Genomic DNA, 26,579 nt, shown 5'->3' with positions numbered 1-26,579 from the left:
TGCAACTAGGAGGTGAGGGAGATTTGAGTAAATCTCATCTTCAGGGTGATAATAATCATGACAATATCTACTCACTTGTTGTAATCGTCCTCGTCAAATCGTAGAAAAAGTCCATGTTGTTTGTCCAGGAACAACGCAAAATCTGCAGTCTCAACCATCCTCCTCAGGTTCCAGCCTCTCTGAAACGGTTTACACTATTAAATAAGTCTTGAAAACTAAACCAATTCTGTCAGTCAATTCAAACGATCTAAATGTAGTTAATGGTAACTGACAGATTTAAAGACTCAGTTTACGACAATTGTATTCTGAAACAGTTTGCTGTTAACCAGATTGAAGTAAATGAAGAACTTTAACTTTTTCTGAAAACTGTAAAATACCGAAATAGTTTACACTCGTCATTTTGACCCGATTTAGAGGTAAACTACATTTACATATAAACTACATTTTTAGCGTAATTGTTTCTTTCTTTACTGAAAAAATACACCAAAACACACAACTCAACCAAACAAAAAATATTAACCGAAGAAGAAAACATGGCGTCAAAAGTATAAACCCAATAAAAACTACTTCTCATAATAAATAGTAACACTTTGGCTTGTACTACAATTCAATTTTAAGTTTTAGAATTACATGTTTAATACATTACAAACAACCTTGTAAATTGGAATTTCATGTCAAAAATTCTTTAAGACTTCTTTGGTTTGTTGTATTGATATGTTAATCTTCTCTGTTGATTATACCTGAGTGTTGGGTTATCTAAGATACCTTTCTATCTCAATAATCCCTTCTAGCCTTTCAGTATCTTAATAAAATGCATTCAACTGATACTATTGGCCAGACAATAAAAAAATTGACATTTCACCTCTAACGATGATGATTGATCGTCTGCTTTTGTGTTGTCTGACCCTCGCGCCTCCTATAGTGCTGTCAAATATTATTCCATCACCATTTTACATTGTGACGTGAATAATTTTCAAATGTTTGCTAATGTGATTCATCCTAAATTGATTACTACATACTTTATAAGGTTGTGTAATTTCGTGACCGTCAACCTCAGACTCGACCGGAGCAAAAAGAAATACTTTCTCGTCGTTTCCACTCCATATGGTTTAAAGTCAATGCCGCCGCTAATGTAATGGTATAGTAACGACCAAATAAAGATTTTCAACAATATAAAGTTGCGTCACTATCAATGCTATTGAAAGTAGGTTTAGTGACCCACTTATCTGGTGTTGCGACGGCGACCAATAAAATCGCATAGTCGATCGATTTGGGTTGTCTTTGTTGGTTATTGGCCGTCAGGAAAGTGATGTGTTGACCAGAAAAAACTGTTTTAAAAATTGAGCAGCTGTTTGCTGTCCGTTAGTCGTCAAAGTTTACTTCCCCTCTCCCTTATAAAACTTTTTATTCGTCCCGTACGTACCCCTATAAGTTTACTTGATTAATGATAATTTCATGAAGGACCCCTGCGTATCGGATATGGCAACCTCTACACGAAAATGCGGGTCATATGGGACTAATTACCGTGATGTAAATTATTACAGTCCCAGCTTGAAACAGCAACTGTTGGTTTCGTAACTTTTGTCAGTTTATACGTACTATTGAACAGGTTTAATTAACAGTCTAAGATTTGAATCTCAAAGTGTTTTAACATCCCTCGCATTGGCAAAACGGTCGCGATTGGGTAATAATGCTGAAATTAGAAAGGTTAACTGTCTAATTGGTCACCTTGAACTTTAACCGATTCGACTGTAGTTTGCACAAAAGTCATATCAATTTGCAACGTATTAACTAGTGCAATTGTTAAAACAGACATTTTTTGATCAACTTTATTACTAAAAGTCTTTGACCTGATCGAAAACTGGTGTATACGTGTCAACTATCTTAAATTTCTGCTCTAATTGGTGCATTGCTGTAAACTCCTATCATGATAGTAATTTATTGTGAATCATTATGTAACTAAATGTTCCAAATTTTTCTAGTAAGATAGTTTAAGAGCAGTTATTAAACTGCTTTACAAATGATTATGAAATGATCCACTTTCATCTCCTCCTTTAAATGCAACTTTCACATCATTTCGAATTGAAGAATGATGTAGCTAACACGAACAGATGATTAACCCATTTTTTTTTGTTTCAGGTAAGGCACACTGTTTCAGCCTGAAGAAAAATTACAAAACGGAGGTGTAAGTGTTGAAATGTCAGATTTTTACGGTCCTCTTTTATCAGGATCAATTGTTTGATTATCGCCAAATGGCGTAACCGCACACAAGGCCTTCCGATTATTTAAACGATTATTAACCTAGAAATTCGAGACGAAAATAAAGTATATAAGATTAAAAAATATTTGTATCGTGACATTGAAGTCGTCTGTTAACTAGGTCGTTTAATTTTAGATAAAAAGCCGGAGAATGTAGTGTTTGATGTCAATTTAATCTTTTTTTTTTGTCGTGCTGGTTGAGCCAGATAACTTGACAGATGATCGTTTATTTATGTCAGATCATAACAATTTAGAACAGAGTATTTGAATATCGAAGGTGCGATGGCTTAAACTTGACTGTCCTTGACGTTCTCCTGGTTCACTCCAAGGCCGTCGCATGCCTCGAAAATAACAATATCTCGAATTCTTGAAGCAGAAGATGCAACCCACGTGGGCTTGTTAACTAATTTGAATAAAATGGCTCCGTGGAGATACGAATAACAATGGAGTCCTCTGGCACTCCTTTCGGTTTAGACGTTTACCGAACAGGCTGACTAAACCGCCTCGTTCGACTACTGAATATCAATGGGAAGTTGTATGGTAACTATGCAATCGATCAATTCGGGTTTTGAATGGTCTCTCCACTTTTAATAACATTACAATCATGTAAAAGACACACCCTCCGAAGAATACTGATGCAATTACAAATGAATTGTCCAACATTTCAACGCTATGCAAGATGCAAGACAAAAGCGATTTTAGAACGTTAAAAAAAATCGAAATCAAAACGTGACGAGCCACTACCTGCATTAACATTACACGTTAACAGTTTACGCAACATTGATGTGATAATATGTGCTTTACCTTCCTTGTATAATAATAATAGTGTAGAACCTTGAGCAGACAATTCTTTCAGATTGAGACTTTAAAGGTCACTCAAGTTAGTTCTTCGCGGTCGATAAAGTGTTATCAAATTTTTGTTACGCTAAACACAAAATTTTAATCTTTTTGTCAAATATTCAATGCCACTGAATTAAGGTCATTTTGTTTTGTTGTCTAAATAAATCGATTAGCCACTTTTAAAATGATTTTGAGACTTGGTGACCTGTTTAGAGTGAGTAAGAGCAATTCTACCAGAAATGTCATAACCCAGCGAGACTACAATAATGGTGTAACATTTTAATTCAACCGAAAGTAGTTCGGTGACATAACACAATTAAAAAAACAATATCCTGGTCCTTGGTGCGTAAACCAACCAATGTTTACCTAACCCAGTTTCGTTAAGCGCTGATAAAACTCGTTTTAAGGTTAGTAATTTGCCATAGTATTAGCATTATCACATTTTCGATAGCCCGTTAACCCACTTTCGAAAAGCGCAGAGTCAGGTGACAGTCTGGAATCTTAAAAATACGACGTATCACACGTCTTCTATGCTAGACTGCCTAAATTCCATAATTACAACCTTGTCAGGTAAGGACAATGGTCTCATGTAGTTACAGCAGTAAAAACCCGAAAACAATAATCACAATTTTTATGTACAATGTAGCATATTTCCCCAAATTACACAGTCGTAAAAGATGAAAGAAGCCAACCGTAGCCATTAGACCTTAGCAGTGAACTGGTTCCTTGGGCCTTGACTATTATTGTTGGTTGCGTGACGTTTACGCTCCTTTTGAACAACCAAGTTCGTGGGAATACGATAAGAATTTTGGTTGCTTAGAAATTATTACTTTTAAATTTCCCAAATGGCCTTAGAACTTCAGCGTAGTTTGATCAATGTTGTCAGCTAATTCATTGTGTTTTTTTTCTACTTCTTTTCGTTAAAAGGATTTCAGTGCCAAGTGAAATTAATTGATCGACAATCTAGATTAATAAATCAGCTTTCAATCAAGAATAACATTTCAAATGAGAAACAGGTTTTATTCGCGGTCGATTAAATTGAAAACAAGATCGCATCTGAAAAACTGGTCTCACAGAGGAATACCATTGCCATTAAGGGGCTCGCGTACATTGAAAGTGTATTTCAAGCATTTAGCGTCTACTCTGGTTATTTAATACTAAAAGATAAATGTATGAATTAATGATAGATTTAATCCATACCAAGTTAAAAAAGATGCAAGATAACAGAGTAAGCAGAAGGAAAGGGGTAAACTTGCCATGTTAAAACTACTATACCTCAGTGAGATTATTGTACAGGGTGGTCCAGTTTTAAGTGTCAATAATTCACCATTTGATAGCTAATCAAAAAATAAGTTGACTTGCATTATGTCATTTTTCTGAAAAACGTTTCCTAAGGAAGATACAATCTTCCAAATTTCAATTTAAAAAATCGTTTTATAGTTTAAAACTGAACATCCAAGACTTGTGAAAGTCCAAATTTGTACTGAATAGTCTAAAAACTTTTTTACTACTAGGAATGGTCTTATGATTCGCTGTCTCATACTGCCATTCTGGTTGAGTGTCTGAAACTGGCATTCAAGAACTAAAAAAAGTCCGAAAATCAAAACAAAGATTGTATTGTGCATGAAACTCATTTTTTACTACTAAAAATAGTATAAAAGTTGACTTTTAATGCTAGAACTGACTTGCTACTGAGTCCAAAAGTATATTTTCAAGACTTTAATTGCTGTACAACTCAATTTTCTGGACTGGACAACAAGTCTAGAAGTAAATTAAATTTTCGGACTATTTTATTTCTAAAAATTAGTTCTCAAGACTATTATTGTAGCATTTGGTACCAAAATTGTTTACTTTTATTACTGAAGAAACTTGACTTTTGGAAATAGTCTTAAACTCGATTTTTCAGTCTTAAAAAGCACTAAAAACAGTCTGAATTTCTTAGAGGTGCTACAATTTATTGCACCTATGAGTGTAGAAGTCAATTTAATAGTGAAGAAGCTTGAAATAACATTTTCAAGACTATGGTCAGTTGACACACTGGCTTTTAGGCCTGATAAGTCAAAAACTTTGTAAAGATAGTCTTGAAACTCGATTTGAGGCACTGAAAACAGCCTTAAAATACTAAAAACAGTCTAGTTTAATAAGAAATACCCGAATTTTTAGCACTGAGGTGTCTAGAAGTCGTTTAATAGTGACAAAGCTTGGAATGCTATTTTAAGTCTATGAAGAATGTAAAAATTGTTTTTTAAGTTTGCTATGTCAATAACTTGGTGAAGATAGTCTTGAAACTCGATTTTCCAAGCTGAAAGCAGTTTTGAAGCACTAAAAATAGTCCAGAATTCGAAGAAAATGAAAAGCAGAGTAAAAAGCACGAAAAGTTCGTTTTCAAGACTAAAATATTGAAATTTGTCTTCAAATTATGAAAACTTACTTCAAATGCAAATTTTAAGCTTCTGAAGTCACTTTTCATTAGTTCAGTCACATTTTGGGGTTCAAGTCAATTTTTAAGGTTTAAATGTATGAATTTGTAGTAACAAATTCTTGAAAACGTAGTTTTTATGTCTACAAGTCAATTTTTAGTATTAAAGTCTCTCGATTTGCATGAAAACTGGTTACAAACACAATTTTTAAGCTTCTGAAATTTTTATCTTTTCTAATTAGATTTTCAAAACTAAAATCTTTTAGTTTGTCTGGAAACTATGAAAACTGGCTACAATAATATTTTTTAAACTTCTTAAGTGAATTTTCCGTTTCCAAGACAATTTTTAAGTTGGGTTGGGTTAGTTTTGGGTTTTTGACCGTAATAACGTGTAATAAAGTGCTTGTTCCAAATTTGATCAATATTGCTCCAACGGTCTGACAGTTATGACAAAAAAAAACGATTTTTTAAACAGAAATTTGAAGGACTGTATTTTCCTTAGGAAGCACTTTTCAAAAAATGACATAATGAATGTCAACTTACTTTTTAATTGGCTATGGATTGGTGAATTATTGACATTTAAAACTGGACCACCCTGTATACTAAAATTTTGACTCTCTATGATAACGATGTGAAAAACGTCAAATACACCAGTTGGCTAGTCTAGAAAAAAATCCTGACCGTAAGTCAAAGACTCTCGGTTTCTGAACATGTAAAACACATTTACAAGAAAAGCAAACTTGTTTCACGAACGGCTAGTATGACCGTGACACAGCTTGAAAGTCATTAGCCAGATGACGCAGTTATGTCATAGGCAGCCGTATTTTATTCTAGATAAATAGAACGTGTGTGTGTGTGTACCTGTGCAGGAATAAATTAGCATTGGCAACAGCAGGCGTGTTTGTTTAATTGAGTTTGTAGGTGTTTTTTTTCGGTACTTTTACAATATTAGTACTGCTTAACAAATGTCAGAAGTGTGATAAGTTACAACGCAACGACTTTAAAATAGACCCACAACGAAACAAGGTCAGTAACTACAATCAAGCCTGTAAACAGATTGTCAAAGGTGAATAGAATCATTTACTGACGGGCGCTAAAAATATAAATTACGTTCCTATTGTGCACCATTACAATATTAATTAGTAAAAGTAACAGGTACCTACATAAATTGCCAATTTACGACTCATAAAAACTTTCCAAAGATGGTAAACACGTGGGTAGCTTGAAAAATGTGGCAAAATTTACAATCATAACATCATAATGAGGGTGATAATCGTCTCATCAACCCACTTCTTTGCAGGAAAAAGTCGCAATTTGGCTGGCAATAGTCGATCGATAGAAATGCACAGTGTAAATAGTTAAATGTTCTATTACCTTCGAAAAGCAAAGTCCGTGGCCATCACGGTTGAAGAAGCAATCGTGAGAAGGTGCGGTGCCTTTGAATAATTCACTCGGAGGTTGAATGCAGAGTGTACTTCGCCTTTACGTTAGCAACATGATAAAACTCTGTTTTCAGTTCTTTTTATTTGAATTTGCCAGGCCGGAATGCGTTTAAACACGAACCGTAAGTCAGACAAGGAAACGTCGAGTTTAAGTTCAAGACCGTCCTTTTCAAGAAGTTCGACACGTCTTCAGCTCGTATACCATCAGATAAGCGTCTTAATTAAACTTCATCCTGAAAGGCAAAATCAATTTACTTGTTGCAGCCACGATCGTTATCAACCATTAGTGGAAGAAAACACTAAGAAAAGAATGGGTCATTCATAGATATTTGAATAAGGATTAAAACAGGAAATAGGGATCAGTTGATTTCTACACGTGTGACCCTGACACTGGTTACAGATAGTGGGTCAATGGTTTTTATGGCCCTATACTTCGTTTCGAATCGATGATCATGCAGATGAATGTTGTCTAGTAGCTCTATATGTACCATTTTTTGAAAATATGGTGAATTTACTGCTCTGATCTGAACCTAAATACTAGTAGTCACATCTAAGAACATTATTAATTACTAATTCGAAGAAAAATGACTTCACTTTCCTTAGCGCAATAATTATGCACAAGCTGTGGCACCGCTACTAAATATAGCATTGTTTTGTAAACCATTAGACTTTCTATAATCAATACTTTATAATAATAATAAAGGAGACTAATAATTGAGGTCGACTGCAAACAACATTATCGGTTTCTTTGTTTTATGTGTAATCGACTTTTAAAAGTGAAATTTGGTTTCATTTTTTCTGTACAAAACCGAGTATTTCCCGCATCAAATCATTTACACCAAAGACCTTGGAATAATAATAATAATTAATACATGCATCTAGAGGTTTAAGCACCTGCAGGTAAAAAAAAATGAACCACATTTCAATCGTCATCGATCTAAACCTACGCCATGGTAAATAATCACTTGAAAATCTTGCATAAATTTTATAGTAAATCATTCTGTGGGCATTATTGTTATTATTATTTGCGGCTTTGTATCTCCTTTTGATCGATTATGTATTGATTCATTTAACCTTGGCAAGGATGAACGACAGTAAGACGGTTCATATAAACAATTTTATACAGGACGAATCAATATAGTTTATCTCTTCAGACTAATGTGGACGTTTGTTCTTTCTATTTAGGAAGTTAAATGTCGTTTATTTATTCCTGGTCGTGGTGTCTCAAGGCCGCATGTTAAACCCTGTAGATAATTTGCTAGTCTGATCAATGATAATGTATGTAAATGTCCTTTTATTTTACCCGTGTAATGGCGTGGTTTGTTATATAAAATGGTTGCTTCAAGTTGCAATTTTTAGTTTAGTATAGCATATCAAAATTAAGTTGGTTTCCTTAAATTATTAGCCAGTAGTACAAAATAGAATTAATCTGAGAGGCATTATAGGAAACAAAATAAGTAAATTGAAAAAATGTTGAAATGAAAACTTCAAACTTGTAATATTGAATAGCTTAGGGTTGTCGTTGTTTTCAAATAATTAGGAAATTGCTAGAGTGACAATTACTTACAAGCACTTCCTCTACTTCCTGGATCTTCTTCCGATAACCTGTAAACAATTTTCAAGATGTAAATGTCTTTTACTCAGGCTCTGTCTCGGTAAATTATTTTCTGGAAACAGCTTCATCAATATTCCAGAATTCTTCTGGATGCAGATAGGCCAATTTGGTGGTTTGATCAGGGTCCTGTAAAAATATTATTTTCAAAATTGATACTGATAAAAAAAACAAAACTAACACACACATTCTGTATAGCCAAAATTTCAAACCCTGCTTCTTTTGTTGCCTCTTGGCTGACGCACCTTAAATAACTTACATAAACGAGTCGGGGATTTCTTTTCGTTTTGGCTTTTTTCTTTCAACGCCTTTTTAAGTGGGTATACCAATAAAACAAGAATACCATCTCAGACAAGGAACAAACAAAGCTCTGTTGAGGACTGGAATTTCTCTCAAAACTCTATCCTCCCGTCGCATGGAGACGTCTGGTTTACAGATGGATCCAAAACCGTGACGGGGGCAGGGGCAGGTGTGTATGGTGCAACTTCGGGGACGAGGCTTAGCTTCCCTCTAGGCTGCCACTGTACCATCTTCCAGGCCGAGATCTTTGCGATCATCCGATGCGGGGAGTTTATTTTAAACTCACCGCTATACCGGAAGGATATATTTATCTGTACGGACAGCAAGGCAGCAATGGCTGCCTTAAAAGCTGATTCAACGACGTCTGCGCTGGTGCTGGATTGTAAGAAAACACTCTTGTCGCTCGCGCGGATGGCCAAGGTACGCCTAACTTGGGTCCCGGGGCACTCCGGTGTTAGGGGAAACGAGGAGGCGGACAGGTTGGCCCTATGTGGCTCCAAAGAGAGCCCCGTAGGGCCCGAACCTATTGTAGGACTTGCCGGTGTGGTCGGATCCGCCATTGTGGACCGTATCTTCTGGCAAAGATCCGATATTGCTTGGGAGGAGGCCGGAGGCATGCGGCAGTCGCGATGTCTCATGGGCTTCTTTTCAAAGAACAAGTCGAAGTCACTGATGGAATTATCCAGAAAGGACCTCAGATGTGTGACAGGACTTCTCACGGGTCACTGTCAGATGAGAAGACACATGCACATTCTGGGTCTGTCACAGGATCCGATATGTCGCTTGTGTCAGGAAGACGAGGAAACTCCGACACATGTTCTCACACAGTGCCCGGCACTTGCGACGATCAGAAAAGAGCTTTGGGGTAAGAGTGTGATCAACCCCTTAGATATTCAAGGTACCCGGCCAAGGAGGCTCTGCAGCTTTGTCAGGGCCACCGAATTGGAGGGGTACTAGCTTGTGATGGGTCACAATGGGCCCGGCTAGCGGCCTAAGTGTCTTCTCCGTAGGGAGCCCATCAAACTACATTCATTCATTCATTCATTCAAGCTCTGTTGATTTTTTTTTCGGTTCTTTGGTTAACACCACTATTATGTTGATGGGGTGTCGAATAAACTTGGTACCTAAATCGGATTTATAATGAAAGTTTTCGGACCGTTTACCTTATTAAACACTGATGACTAATGAGCCTAATTGACCGCTAATTCGTTTGTTAATTCTAATTAGCAAGGTGCTTTTATCAACTAGGTCAAGAAAAAACGCTGCATTTTTTCTGTTTCTATTAAATACTTTCTTACGTGCACAACTCCAATTTGAGCTCTAGACGTGGCTTACCGGTTATTTCTCGCCAAAAGTCGTTTATTTTACTAGCTAAAGTTGCTGGTCTGTAATTGAGGGATACCTGGAACAGATGGGGACTAATGGAGAGCAATTATTTTAAAGTTGCGCTCATTTCCCGTCGCCTTCAGAACGAAATAAGCCGGACAAAGCAAAGCGAAACCAGGCAGTCGAGAAAGGAAACTGATAAAAAATTAGAATCCACCTCGTACTCGGTCGGAATACCAATGCGTTACACTTTCAGCTACTTGGTTGGACAAGTCGGCGTTGTAGAGTCGTTTTTCTTCGTTTCTAGTTCAGCCGGTTAATCGACGGAACGGTTTCTTTTAAAGAAAACGAAGCTTCAGCTTCAGGCAATAAAAATAAGAGTGTTTGGTTCTTTTATGTAGGCGATTACACTAAATCTGTCATTAGTATTCTGGTTCAGTTTTTAAAGTTGACGAAAGCTAACTTCCATATCAAAATGGTGTGCTATTATTCTTTGATGTTTATTGTAAAATTTGACAGAAAAAAACTTATTTTCCCATGCGTCACGATCGTGCCAGATCGCCTCACACAATTCAAGATCATTAACTATATCTTAAACTCAGCATCGAAATCCTATACATTGTGAAATCCGACTTATTGAACCGTTGAGATGGAGAGGAGAAAAAAAACCGCCAGTCACCTTTATTAGTTAATAGGGGACTGCTTTACAATTACTTAAATTAGATAACCCATTACCGAAAAGTTCTCTTCCATATGGCCAGTTTTAATTGGTTAGTAAATAATAGCGTGACCGAGATAAAGATCTGCTGTACCATTATCCTTGAACCATTACCAATACCTTGGTTTTGTAAACTCACTTGACTTGGACGTAAAGAAGATCAACCCTCGATATTTGTGTCATAACGGTTTCGTACTTGCAACTTGTAAAAGAGGTCGCAGAACGAGATTAAACGTTTACACTGAACAATTTTGTTCTTTATAGTGGAGGGTACAATTTTTGTTGTAGAACGAATCCTCAGAGCGGTAAAAGGCATCATTACGATAGCCTGGGCTCGTTCAAGGACAACTGCAATGCAACAACTTGCGATCTGATGATGGCCATAACTACTTTCAGACGGGACGTAAAAAGTTGCATTCGCCTTGCCCATGGTCGTACCTACTTTGCTTTGCAAGTATTACATTTCAACATCAAACCTTTATGAATTTGCTCGGTCAATGCAAATATCTATGAGAAGATTCTGTTGCAATTAAACACGTATCGTTTGTGACGATATTCAGAAGCGCGTCGAAACTGAAGTGCAAAAAAAAAAAACGAAAGTTTGTAGTGGCCTGGCCCACTGACCAACTTTTCGAGTTTAAATTTAAAGTTTACAGTCGATTTTTTTATAAACGGTGCACGCAAACGCCTTTGCTTTAATGTAGAATAAAAAATTTCTAGGTCATCATTTTGTGGATGGGAGTGCTAATAAAACACACAGTGGATACTGGTTTATTATTGTAAAGTAAATATTGTCTGTAACTTTCAAACCGATTGTTACTTGATTGTTTTTTCAGCCCCATGTTATTAAGAAATTACCAATCAAGATTCTTAGGACTATCAAAGGTAGAAACGTTTTTTAATGAAAGTTAAGATTATTTTAGGGCACTGTGTATTCCGAACTCGTGTTTTGAAGACAGTTTTAAACTTAGGCATATTTTCTAATTTATTATGCAGCAGCTAACCTAACCTAACCCAGAAAGTTTCCAAAACAGAAAAAGTAGTTTGCCTTTTGGTTACTTACCTAGAGCAGAAATGAGCTCGCCTCCTGTACTACGATTCAAAGTATGATAAGCCTCCAGTTTTGTGGTTTTTTCTAAATTCTCTTTTTGTCATCAAGATGAGAGTTTTGATTGTGTTTTTCGGATTCTAGGACGTGAAGATTTATCTCCACCGAGCAGCCTGAACGGGTACAGTGCCGACAGTTGCGATGCGAAAAAGAAGAAAGGACCAACACCCCGACAGCAGGAAGAACTGTGCCTGGTCTGCGGGGATCGGGCTTCGGGTTATCACTATAACGCTCTTACCTGTGAGGGATGTAAAGGTAAGTAGAAATATTTGATCATCCAACACAGTTTAACGGACATATTTTTGGGTAGGTTTCTTTCGGCGGAGCATCACCAAGAACGCAGTTTACCAATGTAAATACGGCAACAATTGCGACATCGACATGTACATGAGGCGAAAATGTCAAGAGTGCAGATTGAAGAAGTGTCTAACGGTCGGTATGAGGCCGGAGTGTGTAGTTCCTGAAACCCAGTGTGCTGTGAAGAGAAAGGAGAAGAAGGCCCTTAAGGAAAAGGACAAACCTAACAGTACGACGAATGGATCGCCCACTGGTGTCATCAAAATTGAACCAGAGGTTAGTTAAATATATCATTAAATTCCCATAAGTAGTGAATAATTTTAACCACATCATTATTTAAAGTAAAAAACAACAAAAATGAGAAGTAAAAAATACTGTTACCTTTTCAATAATTCTTTGTACATTTCCAAGTTGTCCCCTATCTTCATATCATACACAACCAATGCTTGTATATAAATACAGCACCAAATCTGCTCCTCATTCAGTCACTATTTCGAAGCTGAATCACTTCAATACAAACCTGGAAAACAGAAACAGACCATCAAAGTTCTTGGATATTTTTATATCAATAACTATTATTATTCTAGTGCAGTTATCCGCACATATGTTCATTGATGAACGATCCATGAATGGACCTATTATAACATTAGCGAGCCCCTTCGAACACTTGCAGTTAATTAGTATGAAAAAAAAACCGTCCTGAGAACCCATTCGCTTGAGCAATTATAGTTTTATCTATTTTAATAAACGCTTTGAGTGCAGGTAATTTGCGCAACACTTTATAAGCTCTATTCCCATACGTTCGCGTTGTGTGCAGAACCTTATTTGGCTCCGTTCGAGTGACAAAGATCGATTTGTTATAGTAGATATTGAAAATTGCACAAATATGCTCATTCTTCTGGGTTTTTTGGTGAGAACTAGCGGATAAAGTTCGATTTATGGTCGCGCCTAACTGCATCCTATGCGCGGATGTTTTCCACTAGGTTAAGTTCATAATACTTAAATATAATAGCTATTTTAATCTGGGAAATTTCTACAAATCCGGTCTGATCAATTAAAATTCTAATTAGTATTAATTTCAGAACTTTATTACATGTAAGCACAAGTGAAAGTAGCGTGGACGATTTTGAATTTCTCATTTTTTTAACGAGCAGCTCTCGGGACCGCTCCTGAATTTTTCTGCTGCGCCTTTCACTTGGGTCCAAATGTAATAATCCAGCCACTCACCACGTTTACTAACAGAATTATTAGCTCTTATTCTCACAGCTGTCCGAAGGCGAAAAGTCCAACGGTGTCAAAGCGATCTCTCCTGAACAGGAAGAACTCATTCATCGACTGGTGTACTTCCAAAACGAATACGAACATCCCTCCGAAGATGACGTAAAACGGATATTGGTAAGTTGTCAAAAAGGGTGTGCATAAGTTTGGTGGCTTAACTGTCTATTTCAAAACAGAACCAGCCGATGGAAGATGAGGACCAGAGGGAAGTCCGGTTCAGGCACATTACAGAAATCACTATCCTCACCGTGCAGCTAATAGTGGAGTTTGCGAAACGGCTACCCGGTTTCGACAAACTGCTTCGCGAAGATCAAATAGCTTTACTAAAGGTAACAGTTTTGCTTCAATAAAGTTCTAAAGTCGGTCTAACTGTGTGCATATTGTTTAGGCTTGTTCCAGTGAGGTAATGATGTTCCGGATGGCCAGGAGGTACGACTTCCAAACAGATTCCATCCTGTTTTCCAACAATCAACCGTACTCTAGGGATAGTTACAATCTTGCCGGTATGGGCGAGACCATCGAAGATCTCTTGCATTTCTGTCGGACCATGTACTCGATGAAAGTCGACAATGCTGAATATGCTTTACTCACTGCCATTGTCATTTTCTCAGGTATGTTCAAGTTTAGTTCAGTACATGATGATCTGGCATAATCATTTTTTCTTACCTTCTAGAACGGCCGTCTTTAATGGAAGGTTGGAAAGTGGAGAAAATCCAAGAAATATACCTCGAAGCATTAAAGGCGTACGTGGATAATCGGCGAAAGCCACGGGCACACGTGATTTTTGCAAAACTTGTGTCGGTGTTAACGGAGCTGCGGACTCTGGGCAACCAAAACTCCGAAATGTGTTTCTCGTTGAAGCTCAAGAACAAAAAGTTGCCGCCCTTCTTGGCGGAGATCTGGGACGTGGACGTAAAGACATAGTGTCGAAAAAGCACCGCGAACGGGTGAACCCGCATGGGTGGTGCCCTTTGCGCTACCTTTGCTAAAGGCGTTCTGCGCCCTTTTTTAGGGCTGAAGACCGCCAGGAACGGCGTTGCGACAAGCAGAGGTGGAGTAGCTCAGGGTGTCCACCAACAGTTGGCTGTGAAATATTGTAAAGTTATTTGTTTTTTTTTTAACTACTGACTACTAGAGAGTTGGACGGCAACTAGGCAATATGTTGAAGATATAGTTTTTATTATTTCGCTGGTCGTCGGGGGGCCGACACTCGGTGTTCGCCACGACCGAGGTTTTAGATCCATTTTTAATTTAGCTCGATTTTTTTCTTAACTAAGGTTTTAAACTAATAAGTAGATTTTATATAAGTCTTGTAAAACTCTTAGAACTTTTTGATAAACGTAACTTTTGGCGACATGCTTACATTACACAAATTGGTAAGACTGGGACAGGGACTGATACTAAACAAAAATAAATGGTGCCTTCATGAACCACTACCATTCAGACTGAGGGCAGGTGCAACCAAATGAATGGGTTTTAGGAGAAATTCTTATGACAAGTTGGCGATTTGTTAAGGTTCGATTAGATAAAAGAAAAAGTGCAATTTAGTTCAATTTTAGGACATTTTCCTATCATATGCGCGAGTTCTTTTTTTTAATGGTCAGAGACAAAAATTTTACTCTAAAATCAATGTGTTATATTTGGTGCTGGGTGTTCAAAGAGTTTTCTGGCAACAAAATTCCAGCTTTCTCAAATGCGGGGGTTGTTTTTTGTCACCCTTATTACTGTTTTCCATACAAATTATACTTTATGACTTAGATTAATTAACTAACGATTTTCTGTAAATTTTTTGCCAACTGACCATTTTACTTTAATTTCTCTATTAAAATGCACCGATTTTCATTTTCTTGCAAGAGAGAGAGTGAGTAGAAAAATGGATGAATGAAGAGGGAAACCTTTAAACATAAAATGGCAGAATTACTTCTATAAAACGAAAAACGAGTCACGTTCTAAGCAGCCGTCCGAATTCATTTCTTTTATTACATAATAAAGACAGTGAATACGAAGTGATTCCAGAGCGACAAAGACAAGAGTGCTATTCTCCCCCGACGCGTGCCATGAGATTTTTTGGGCATAGTCATAAAACGTACTACATTTAAATGTTTAACCGTAAACGGACTATCCTGCCTTTAAAATTATGAAAAAAACCACAACATACACTATCGATGTATAATCTCTTTGAATGTGTAGTTCACAGTCTACTCATTTTTATACTGTATAGTTTTCCGCATTAGTATTTCCGCCGCTAGTTTATAAATAAACAAAATGTTAGAAGCATATACTTATTTTTCATCGTACTGTACATAAAACATATTTTCATACATTAAAAGTAAACAAATCATAATATGAGACAGATATTATATTTTGTTTTTGGGATATGTTTAGCCGGTTAAGGTATATTTCTAACGGTAGTACCATTTTCTGTCTAAAAATACGGTTTACAGTTTCTCGAACTTCTAACTTTCTACTGCCATTGAAAGCAATATTCTAAGTGTCTCTTCCACGTAACTGTTCGTCTAAGTGGTGCACCGTTTCCATAAAATATACCTTAACCAAATTCAGTAACTTTTAACTCGCTGAACTTGTTGAAAGTAACTGAATCCGTCGACGCCATCTAATGCCTTAAAAAAAAAAACGAGAAAAACAACACATATTTGTTCATCTCAGGAGTCAACCCCAAACCTTCAAACTTCAGGTAAATGTTGATAATGTCCGCAAATATACAGAGTGTATAAATATATTTTTTCCGATCGTGGATCGCGAATACTGAAAAGCAAATTAAAGAATTTCTGAAGACGTTGTAGATGTTTGTTAAAAATTGAAAGTATATACTTCTTGAAAGATTTAATAATGCGTATATAATTGTTCAGGATCGGATAGAAGAAAGTTCTTCTTCTATAACAATCCAAATAAATAGAATAGGGACGACCTCAAAGTAAAATGTACAAAACAATGATGGTACAAAAAACTTCAGGAAAAATGTAAAATTGTTTGCGTTTCTCAACAATCGGTTGACTCCGTTAGTTTTCTCTCACTGCCATATATTTTGGCTCTGTCTCATCATCATCCCATACAAAAACACAATGTGTCACTTTTACTATCGGTAATTGAAAAAGTTCCGCAAAACTTACGTCCAAACACTTAAATATGAAGTTACTTAATATTTAGAGACTGAACTCTGCATATTTTTTCAATAACGTTATCAAAACTTCATATTTTTGGGTACTTACGCACGATTTTTTACTATTTTAAATGCAGTAAACCCATCCCTTGTTGTTAGAGAAGAGAAAAAAAGAGAGATTTCAAAAGACTGTACCTTTTAGATTTCGTTTCGACGATTTCGTACTAAATTATTTTCGATTTGCTGGCGCTCTCTAACTTCCTCGAATCATTTTAACGTCGAGGATTGCCCGTAGTTAGGCACAAAAGTGTAAGTTTTGCGGAGTTACTTACTCGAAATCCATGCAGTCTTTTACGAGATTAAATTACCACCTAATCGTAGGTTCCATTACCGTCTTAATCGGATAGGTATTATAATAGTAATCAATGTTAACATTAACGTTAAACGTCGACACACTACACACACATTTATATTATATACGTACGGGTCACATCATTTTTTGGTGACTTTCAAAGAAAAGAAAAACAATAACACCCGTCATACTTTTGGTGTCAACTTATGATTGTTATATTCTAGTTGGTGGGAGAAGGTTTTTTTCTCTCGCCACATTCACAAACACTAAGTATAGATAGATATGAACACTGCCAAAATTGTTCGGACTGCCATCGTTTTACAAGCGTAGCTTCGTGTCGATTATAAGTACATACTCGTAATATGTGTCGCCTAATAAATGTTAAATCATTATCGTGGTTTTACTCTTTCAGTACATTAATAATATTATGATAACATACAAACCGACTGCGTGGATTTTTGTACTCTTTTTAATATTAAGGAAATGAAAACGACTGTAACTGTGTATATTTGATGATTGTTCCGTTTTTTTTTTTTGGGATATTGTGTTAAACTTAAAGTCACCACTTTAATCATAGTGTCGTGGTAGATCTGATTCAAACGCAAAAAATTAAAGTGGTCACCCTAAGAGAAAAAATTCTAGCAGGCATCTTTTTCTTACACACTGTACTACCACTCATTATTATTTATTTATTACGTACTAATTTTAACGTTGTTGTTATAAAAAAATTTAACTTTATATACGAAAATGTTTTCCTCAGAAAAATCTTATTTAATTAAGGATATGTACCATATGTAAATATTTTTTTGAAAAACTACCGTTATTACGTGTATCATTCTTTTAATTTTTGCGTTTCTTCAATTTGCGTTTATTTCTTTTTCCCGAAACGGTTAAAAAAACGCCAGTCACCTGTTTCGAGGCGAAAGGAAAGCATTCCTACAGCCAGAATTACTATAAACAGAAGAGCATAGCTTAATTATTTGGAAACGTGCAATATGTACAAATTTAACTAATTTTTTTTATATATAACTACGTTAGGACTGTATATTTGAGATAAATTAGTTGTGTTAACTTTTACACGAAGAATGCTGATCGGCAGTATTATAAGAGCGTCAGTGAAACATGGATACAGTTTTTGTATTGTTGTTGGTTTTTAGAGCAAAATAGGAGCGCAAATGTCTCCGACAGTCACCACAACACTGTTTTATATACATATTAAATAGTTGATTTTACTGTACGTTACGTTATATGAATGTGACTGGCGGAGATATGGAACGTTCCGAATACAGTTGACCTGCGACAAATGACCTGGTAAATAAAAAAAAAAACAAACGAGAATTGTAAGCAATGAATTTGTTCGATGATATATTTTGTGCAGTAAACCGTAAATTAATAGAAATTTGATGGTTTCATTTCTTTTTCCTATACATGTTTCCTCAACGTAAGCTAAAGTTGCTCAATGTACCCAGTAAATTTTGAGCCTGTCCACTCAACTTGCTGTCTTATGGTGGACATCTCATCAATAACTAGATTACACAAATAGCAGGTTTTCTCACTCTGTTTCTAGCTTTTTGTTTTAAAGCTGCAAGGGCTTGTTCAGTAAATCTCTAATCTTGGTTCTTACTCTCAGAAAAAAAAAATCTGGGTTTGGGGGAGAGTTACGTAAAAAATGAACGTCACCACTGAATTCCCCATCCTCGATTTAGTAGAAAACGAGTACAAACTTGATTTTGTACGAAAATGTCAAAATGACGCTTGTGGAGACCATTTGCAATTTCCGCCATTTTGGATCGAAATAGCATAGGGTTGATGGTACTCGTTTTCGACTAATTTGGGGTCAAGGAATCCATTTCCGCAGTCAGTCCAGTCTGTATCTGTCACTCAGTTTAAAAATATTGTCTTTTTATTAAAAAAATGGGTTTAAATAGAAATTGTGAAAAAATGAATGTCACCACTAAATTCCTCATCCTCGATTTAGTAAAAAACGAGTACAAACTTGATTTTTTACGAAAATGTCAAAATGACGCTTGTGGAGGCCATTTGCAATTTCCGCCATTTTGGATCGAAATAGCATAGGGTTGATGGTACTCGTTTTCGACTAATTCGGGGTCAGGGAATCCATTGCAACTGTCAGTTTCATCCTTGTAGTATTTTTTATGCTTTTTCGAATGGCGTAGGAACGAATTTCCTGCGAATTTAAATAAAAGAGCTACGATTTTTCAAAAAGTCAAAAAATTCAATTTTTGTCAAAAGTGCAATTTTGGCAAATTTAATGGGAATGAATTTAGGGTGGTTTCCACTATTAACACTAAAATTTCATAGTGACACTAGATCAGACACTTGAGTTATAATTATTTCTGTCTTAGACAGATTAATGAGCAAATCGCACAAAACCACTAAAAGAGAGGCCAGTTTTGGCTCATTTTGTAGTATTTTTTATCCTCCTTCAAATGGCGTTTTAGTGAAAACTATAAGAGTTTAAATAAAAAAGTTACAATTATTCCAAAACTGAAAAAATGCCGTTTTTGCTAAAACTGCAATTTTAGCAATTTTTTATTTTGCTCCAGGAGGGTTCTAATGCACAGCAAAAAACATATTTATACCAAAGAACCTTAAATTAAGTGAAATAGAATATTAAACTCTGATCAAAAATGACACCCAAATATTTGATTTCATTTTCATGGATTATTTTTTGGTTGTTAATAACTATATTCAGATTTTGAAAATTTGCAGATTTTAAACTGTGTTTCTTCCCAAACCAACAAAATTTTGACTTTGACAGAGCCAGTTAAATAAACTGTCCAAGTCACTATTCACAGTCCTCTCCATCATATCCAATTCACCTCCCGCCATGTACAACATTGTGTCGTCAGCCAATAATTATAGATTATAGATGTAACAACAACCCCACTTTCATGAACAAACGATAAACATCTTTTTATTAAATCTGCTTTTTGAATCCCCCATTAATTAAAAAATAACCATTTGGTGGTATTTTCCAGGAGTCATTAAGGCACACCAGCATAAAAACAAATGAAACATACCTCTTATTTCAGTTGTTGGTTCTCCAGAACAAAACTTGTGACATCTAGTTGGTAACAAGAAATCGATAAGCTTTTCTGATAATTGGTTATGTGACTACAATTCCCCATCTTCTTGGGTCGTTCCAGTCCAAAGAGGACTTCAAGGCCCTAAAAAAGAGTACAATTAATTTCCAAACAGGACAAACTGGTAACTACAGCATCAACTATCAGAGTTTTCTAAGAGTTTCAATAACTCGTAAGTGCAAGTAGCAATTTCTATTCTTATGTCAAGCTTACTCAAGTAAAAACTACATATTTTATTTATGTATTTATTTTTGATTAATGACCTTTCATTTTTTACCACACACGAAGTACCGTAGACAATGTAAGTGACATTATCATTATTCCACTATACAAAATCTCGGAATTTCTAATCCCCAATTCAAGTGGTCCTAAAATGATTATGAGATATTATCATTAACTTTACGAAATAAAAAAGCGTCGTGATAAAGCTTTGGGTTTAGGTTTATTAACGGCAATTCAATGTGATTTTGATTTAGTTGGGTGACGGCCCCCTCGCAGAGAATGCTGGTGGTAATCTTTAGTATTGATGTAGGCTTGATAATGTGTGATGGGAGGAAATTGCACCAAGCTTAAGCCAGAAAGTTCTTCAGTTGGTGCTTACGTAGCCACAACTAATAATATGGCGCCCAGCACTGAAAGAAACGATAACAATAGTGATGTGGATAGTGACTTTACAGTAGAATCCATAAAAAGAGACGATCTTATGGTGATCGAAGTGATAAAACGCGAACTTAAAGAGTACCCTTCAGTGTTTGTGCTCAACAACATGCTGATGGCTGTGCAATTTTTCACGAATCATAAAGAGTAAGTTGATGACACATTGGAAAATCCAAAATCTGTCAAATAACAATTAAGAAGTCCGATACAATCGAATAGCTTTAAATATACGTAATCAAATCTTAATCCCAATTAATCTTACTAAACCGTTATCAAGACAAAGATTAATAGCATTACAATCAGCTACCGTGATTACATTTCAGTTGTTTCACACAAATTATATAGTGAAAATCGTTTTAAGCTACTTTAAATCCTTTAATCGCAATGGGAAATTGCTGTTGCCAAAACCACAGCAACAGTAACAGACCAATCACGATGCACTCTTCGATGACCGTAAAGTCACCAGTGTACGAAGGTTTAGGGGAACGTGATGTTAACATTCGCATAGAGTCTATTCAAAGAGATGATATGCTGCTGATTAACATTATTAAAAAAGAGATGACGGATAATGTGGCTCTGTTTCTTTTGAATAATGTTATTATGGGTGTTCATTTTTTCAGTGATCACAAAGAGTAAGTACGCTAATAGCTAATTAATACCAAAGTATTTTTACTTAAAAACTGTCAAGGTAAACTAGAGCATAATTTAAAAAATGTAAATTTGGTAAAAACAAAAATCTGATAATGTCAAGATAAAAATTGATGTCTACACTCATGTCAGGTCGTGAAAATGATATCAAAGTATACAAACACATCTAATGAAGTTTCACTAGAACCACTTAAATGCTAATTTGGGTTTAAAAAATATTAAGAAGACGCTTTCTACCAAGATTCCGCCTCGACACATTTGAAAAGATAAAACAATGAAAAAAATTGTTTTTCTCATACAAGAGAAGATTCTTACAGTCTGGTGTTAAGTGACTAAACTTGACAGCGGTTCGAATCAAAAAAGTAATGGTAAAAAACAATTTCTATACATTTTTGTGAATGTATGTAAAGTGTTAAATAGAGAACTAATCAATTTTAGTTGATAATTAGTACTAAATTCAAGCAAATGACTGGAATTCTGCAACTCTATAATTCGCAAAAATATCTTAGTATCAAGTGCACTTGGAATATTTTATCTGATTTTTTAAATTATTATCAAAACTACCGATGAAAGAAAAGTCATGTAAGTGAGTGGTTATATAACTAAAATTTGGTAAACAACTTACAATTACTTGAAATCAATTATTATTGAGTAAATACCAAAAGCAAAATATGTGCCTTTATCTAATAATTGTTTTATAATGAAACAATCTGGTTGCATTTAGTCTTTGTTACATTCCCATAGAGTTTTTTTAAGTTTTAGTAATCTAAAGTATATCAAAAGTGTTATCCTAACACGTCTACGATATTGAAGAGTCAAAACTATCAAGATCGAAGGGTCATATTACTATAGTAGAAACAATACGTTTTTGTTACGAGTACAACTCAACTTGATCCAAAAATAAACAAATTTGAAGTGTGATTAATTACTTTGACGCTCATGTAGTCGATAAGTGACCACATACAAAAACTTTCACTAATTCAATGTGTTAAAATAATATCGTCACCCCACCAAAATGTTAATTTCTTAATTAAAAAATTAAAAAAACAAATCACATACAAAAATGATCATAGAAAATTAGCATCTTGAACTTATAACTTGTTCTAGGGTGATTAAACGACTTCAGCACGTTTCGGTCAGCCCTCAAGAAAAAGAAATGAACAAAACCCTCCTCAAAGACGAAACCATGGAGTGCACCTACCCGGACGCTATCATGGACGAAGTTAACAAAAACGTAATTTTCCGGGAACCTGGTGAAAATAGCCAGTCGCAGATTCTTGTCCCCAAACGAATCTACGTCATTAATGATCTCATAGAAGTTACAAGGTCGGGAGAAGTGCATCAGTACACGTCGATAGATAAGCCTTGTTACCAAGTGAAAATTGAGGAGGGAAGCCGAAAAGGTTGGTTGTTTAATTGTCTAAGGCGTAATTGATTACATGTAATGTTTTTAGGTTTTGTGAAATTGCAACAAATCGAGCACAATTCTCCTTTATTGAAAGAGTACGACGAAAACTACGACCCTTCAGTACCTGGACCGTCATCTAGATCTGATTCAGATTACGAGTATTTACGAATAACTGAACTTAGAACCCCAAAACCTATACAAGTGCAGAACAACATTGAGCGTAGAGACACTCTGCCTGAATCTTGCTTCACTACCACTTTTGTTACATGCAATCCCAAAAAAGATTTGGATCTTGAAGATGATCTTGAAGACAATTCACAAGACGATATCTTGAACGAACTAGACGTAGACGACTTTATCAAAAAAATCATTTACATTAACTCTAACGGTTTTATGAAATACTTCCAAAATGGTCTGTTTCCCATCACGTTAGGAAAATCTCTGGGATTCACTGAAGAGGCCATCCAAAACGCTAAGGCTATTCCAGGAAAGGTATTCTGTAAAGAAGTAGATTCTCAGACTGGGGTTCACAAAGATTTTGAGGTACTTACTGCTAAGTTAAATTGAAGCAAGAAAGAAAACACAATTATTTGAAATAGGTTATACCTGCTGTGGCAATTTCCTGGCCTGATGACCAGACTATAGAATTCGTATACAGAGAGGACAGGCCTACGATAGTGGACACTAGGACGGGGTTCAAGTATCAATGGCCCACCACCGGACCCGGAGGGATGATCGAGGAAATTCGTAACTTAACTGCCGTGTTGGTTCCCAAAGGATATACGAAGAAAAAAGGCGTCAACAAAAATGAAAGTAAGTGGAATTTAAGTGTTTTTATGCTAAAAACATCCTAATCCGCTGATGAGTTTTTTAATACATATTATACACTGATAGCTTAACGTTAAAAGTGGATTTACCAGAATACTACAAAGATTAAAAGTCATCTAAATAAAACAATCAGTAAAAATGGAAAATAAATACGCAAATAATTGTGTTCTTTTTTTTAATTTATAAAGAATAGAGCGCAAAAAATGCTCTCGTCTGTCATTGTATCAAGATAGCAATAATTAAAAAAATCACTGATTGACATGTGAGGTGATTTGATTTTGCGTTGTTAAAGATTGCAATTTTTTCATCATAAATCAGTAACAATAAGTCTGATAATGAAAAGCATTCAAAACCTTGTAAAGCCACACCATTGATTAGGTAGCAAAACCCGCTAATCAAGACAGTTAATAATTGCGTAATTAAGGAAACTGGAATTATGTGTGATGCTAATATTCAAACCATCAAATGTTAATATGGTTACATTTTGAGATAAGCTCCAACACAACAATAGCGCAATTATATGTTATTGATTTGGTAGGAAATTACCTGATCACACAGAAAATTTTTCTTTGGATTAGGCTGATGTTATCTAAACGATAAGCTGAAGCCGTATCCAGAGCAAAAATCAAAATCTACAATTTGTTGTACAAGTCAAGTACTGCTATGCACACAATAGATGTCAATTTTGGTTTGATGGATTGGTGGGTTGCACACATTTACCTCTGTAACTATGTATTTATAAAACTGCACTTAACCCTTACCTTCCTTTTTAAAACGGTTGGTATTTCAATAGATTTGGAATGGGAAATCAACTTTCCAAAAGCGGAGCGATATTTGGAAGCCCGAATGTCTCACGCCCAAATGAAATGCATGCTTTTGCTATTGACTTTACACAAAACCTTTATCCAACCAGTAACTGAACAAAACGGCCTTTTGCCCGAACATATTCGCACTCACATGTTCTGGGAATGCGAACGAGACTACAGGAATTGGCCGGAGCATCGGTTGGGTACTAAAATTCTTAGCGTCATTAAGAATCTGCAACAAAGACTATTCTTAGGTTGGTTTTCTTTTAGGTAAGCTACAGTACAGTTGACATTAATAAAGTTATGTTACAGGTGTGTTGCCTGATTATTTTATCAAGGACCGTAATATTTTTGACAACATACCTAAGAAGTACCTCAACTTTGCTCAAAAAGTTTTGCTAAATATTTTGGACAATCCGTTGCCCTATTTTCTAAAAGCTTTAGGAAATTTGCGTTACTGCAGTGGCAAATTTTATCAACCTTTGGATACGCAAGGATTGTACGAAAAGCTCACATGCAAAGATTCAGCAGGTAAGACCTAAGTCAGAGGTACTAATGAAAGTTAACTTTTGCGTGTGATTCAGCTCAAGAAAACCCCCAGTTAGCATTAAACATTGTGCCGCAGTATAAGAAAAGGATGTACAAAGACCCTGATCGAATGGTGAAGCATCTAAAATACTTAAAGAAGAAAGAGCAAGTGATGAGACAGCGAGTTCAAGAACAGGAAGAGACGAAAGTTAAAGAAAAAGAAGAAATCCCTGATAAGCAGCAAATTAATCTTGACGTAAGTGGCTTTATACCTTTTATGAAAAATTCACTAAGTTTGGGTTGGGACAAACAGGAACACATTGACAAGGAAATGGATTTATGGAAAACCAGGAGCATTCTGGTACAATTCATAGAAACTTTTATTGCAATTGGCAAGAAAAGCTCAAACGTGGCTACTAACAAACAAGCTCTCTTCTACTTCAAGCAAGCCACATACTTGACAAAAATCCTGGAGGACACTGCTGGAGCATTTCTGGATGAGACAAGAGAATGGCGAAGGGTAATCGCCAAAGAAGAAGCTATCATCAAACGAAGATCAGTTAGGTATAGCTCAAACAACTAAAAACCTTCTGATAGTCTAATAAACGTATGGGAAATATTTAGATCTGGTTCTCTAGCAGAGGAACGTCCAATGACTCCCATGAGGAATTCGATGTCCTACAATGAATCAAACTGGTTCGGTTCAATAAGGGTGGCCAATGGAATGGGACCGCCACCAGCCCTGAGGAATTTAAAACCGCCAAACCTACAAAGAAGTGACAGTAACAAACCAAGAAAAACTGTAGTTTTTCTACAGTAGGTCGTTAAGAAGTAGCCTGAAGCTAATTGACAATTTACTTTTAAAATGAATAATAATTTACACAGGAATTGTAGATTATGATTGTTTTTGTCAGGATTGGGACAAAGAAATAACCTTTATGAAATATTAGGTTTTATAGCTGTGTTCAAGTATTGTAAAATATTATAAGATTTGTAATAAATTATATTTTTTAATAATCTGTTCGTTTCTTACATTTTGTTTTGTCACAAAGTATCAAAATAAACTTTTTGTCATTTCAAGCTAACAAAAATGTCAATATTTTTAATCGATTTGAAGATAATTCTGTCAAAATTTATCATATTGTTAGTGAGATTGAGGCAAATAAGGTTTTGACTAAGCTCTACTCAAATGATGCTGCTAAACATAATCTGCAGCAGACAGAAGCTCCACTAGTTCTGTAAAGTTCCATTTACTGTGATTTAGGATAAAAAAACCTGTACAGAAATTATAATGTTAGAGCTACATAATTTTTAAATACAACACACATGACAACAGCGTTTTTGTAACAATTAAGTAAAATCTATAAAAATATGTTGATATAAGTTTTAAAGTATTTACCAAATATTGTGTTTGATAACATCAAAGTTATCTCACTAAAATATCAGGTTGTCTTAAATGAAAAGGGATTATCCACGCTTATCCGGAAAAAGGCCAAATCAGATGAGATGTTAGCAATCATTTTAC

At 35.6% G+C, this 26,579-nt stretch overlaps 2 protein-coding genes and 2 long non-coding RNA genes across 11 annotated transcripts in view; 2 read left to right on the top strand and 2 right to left on the bottom strand.

Annotated features, from left to right (window-relative positions):
• Positions 1-18,471, top strand: part of EcR (Ecdysone receptor) — a 106,407-nt gene extending 87,936 nt beyond the window's left edge. For 5 of the 7 annotated variants that reach the window (XM_081978618.1, XM_081978616.1, XM_081978620.1 and 2 more), the window contains 6 exons: positions 12,109-12,279; positions 12,335-12,597; positions 13,573-13,716; positions 13,776-13,928; positions 13,988-14,210; positions 14,273-18,471. In XM_081978618.1, coding sequence (XP_081834744.1) covers positions 12,109-12,279; positions 12,335-12,597; positions 13,573-13,716; positions 13,776-13,928; positions 13,988-14,210; positions 14,273-14,523 — 1,205 coding nt within the window. In that variant the 3' untranslated portion in view covers positions 14,524-18,471. The remainder of the gene's footprint in view (positions 1-12,108; positions 12,280-12,334; positions 12,598-13,572; positions 13,717-13,775; positions 13,929-13,987; positions 14,211-14,272) is intronic. The other 2 variants (XM_081978619.1, XM_081978622.1) reach the window with 1 other exon arrangement.
• LOC145728407 (uncharacterized) lies at positions 7,055-12,145 on the bottom strand. Its single transcript, XR_014178083.1, has 3 exons — positions 11,980-12,145; positions 8,528-8,701; positions 7,055-7,193 (listed from the first exon to the last, which is right to left on the bottom strand). It is a non-coding gene; the product is annotated as an uncharacterized LOC145728407 (long non-coding RNA).
• Positions 12,612-24,619, bottom strand: LOC145728408 (uncharacterized). The gene is made up of 3 exons (XR_014178084.1): positions 24,482-24,619; positions 20,117-20,263; positions 12,612-12,841 (listed from the first exon to the last, which is right to left on the bottom strand). It is a non-coding gene; the product is annotated as an uncharacterized LOC145728408 (long non-coding RNA).
• On the top strand, positions 20,647-26,071 carry LOC145728394 (uncharacterized). 2 transcript variants are annotated; one of them, XM_081978596.1, is made up of 9 exons: positions 20,647-20,983; positions 22,592-22,887; positions 22,939-23,435; positions 23,492-23,705; positions 24,514-24,780; positions 24,839-25,057; positions 25,111-25,310; positions 25,368-25,618; positions 25,679-26,071. In XM_081978596.1, the coding sequence occupies exons 1-9, from the start codon at positions 20,727-20,729 to the stop codon at positions 25,872-25,874; spliced, it is 2,397 nt and encodes a 798-aa protein (XP_081834722.1). In that variant the 5' UTR covers positions 20,647-20,726; the 3' UTR covers positions 25,875-26,071. The 2 variants fall into 2 exon arrangements, with proteins under 2 accessions (XP_081834722.1, XP_081834721.1); XM_081978595.1 differs by lacking the exon at positions 20,647-20,983 and adding an exon at positions 21,156-21,468 and having other exon boundaries at positions 25,111-25,618.
• Positions 26,072-26,579: the final 508 nt, after the last annotated feature.

Source organism: Ips typographus, linkage group LG4, assembly GCF_016097725.1.
Source record: "Ips typographus isolate SLU linkage group LG4, UJ_Ityp_2.0, whole genome shotgun sequence".
Lineage (NCBI taxonomy): Eukaryota > Metazoa > Arthropoda > Insecta > Coleoptera > Curculionidae > Ips > Ips typographus.
This window is presented reverse-complemented; position numbering and strand designations above follow the sequence as displayed.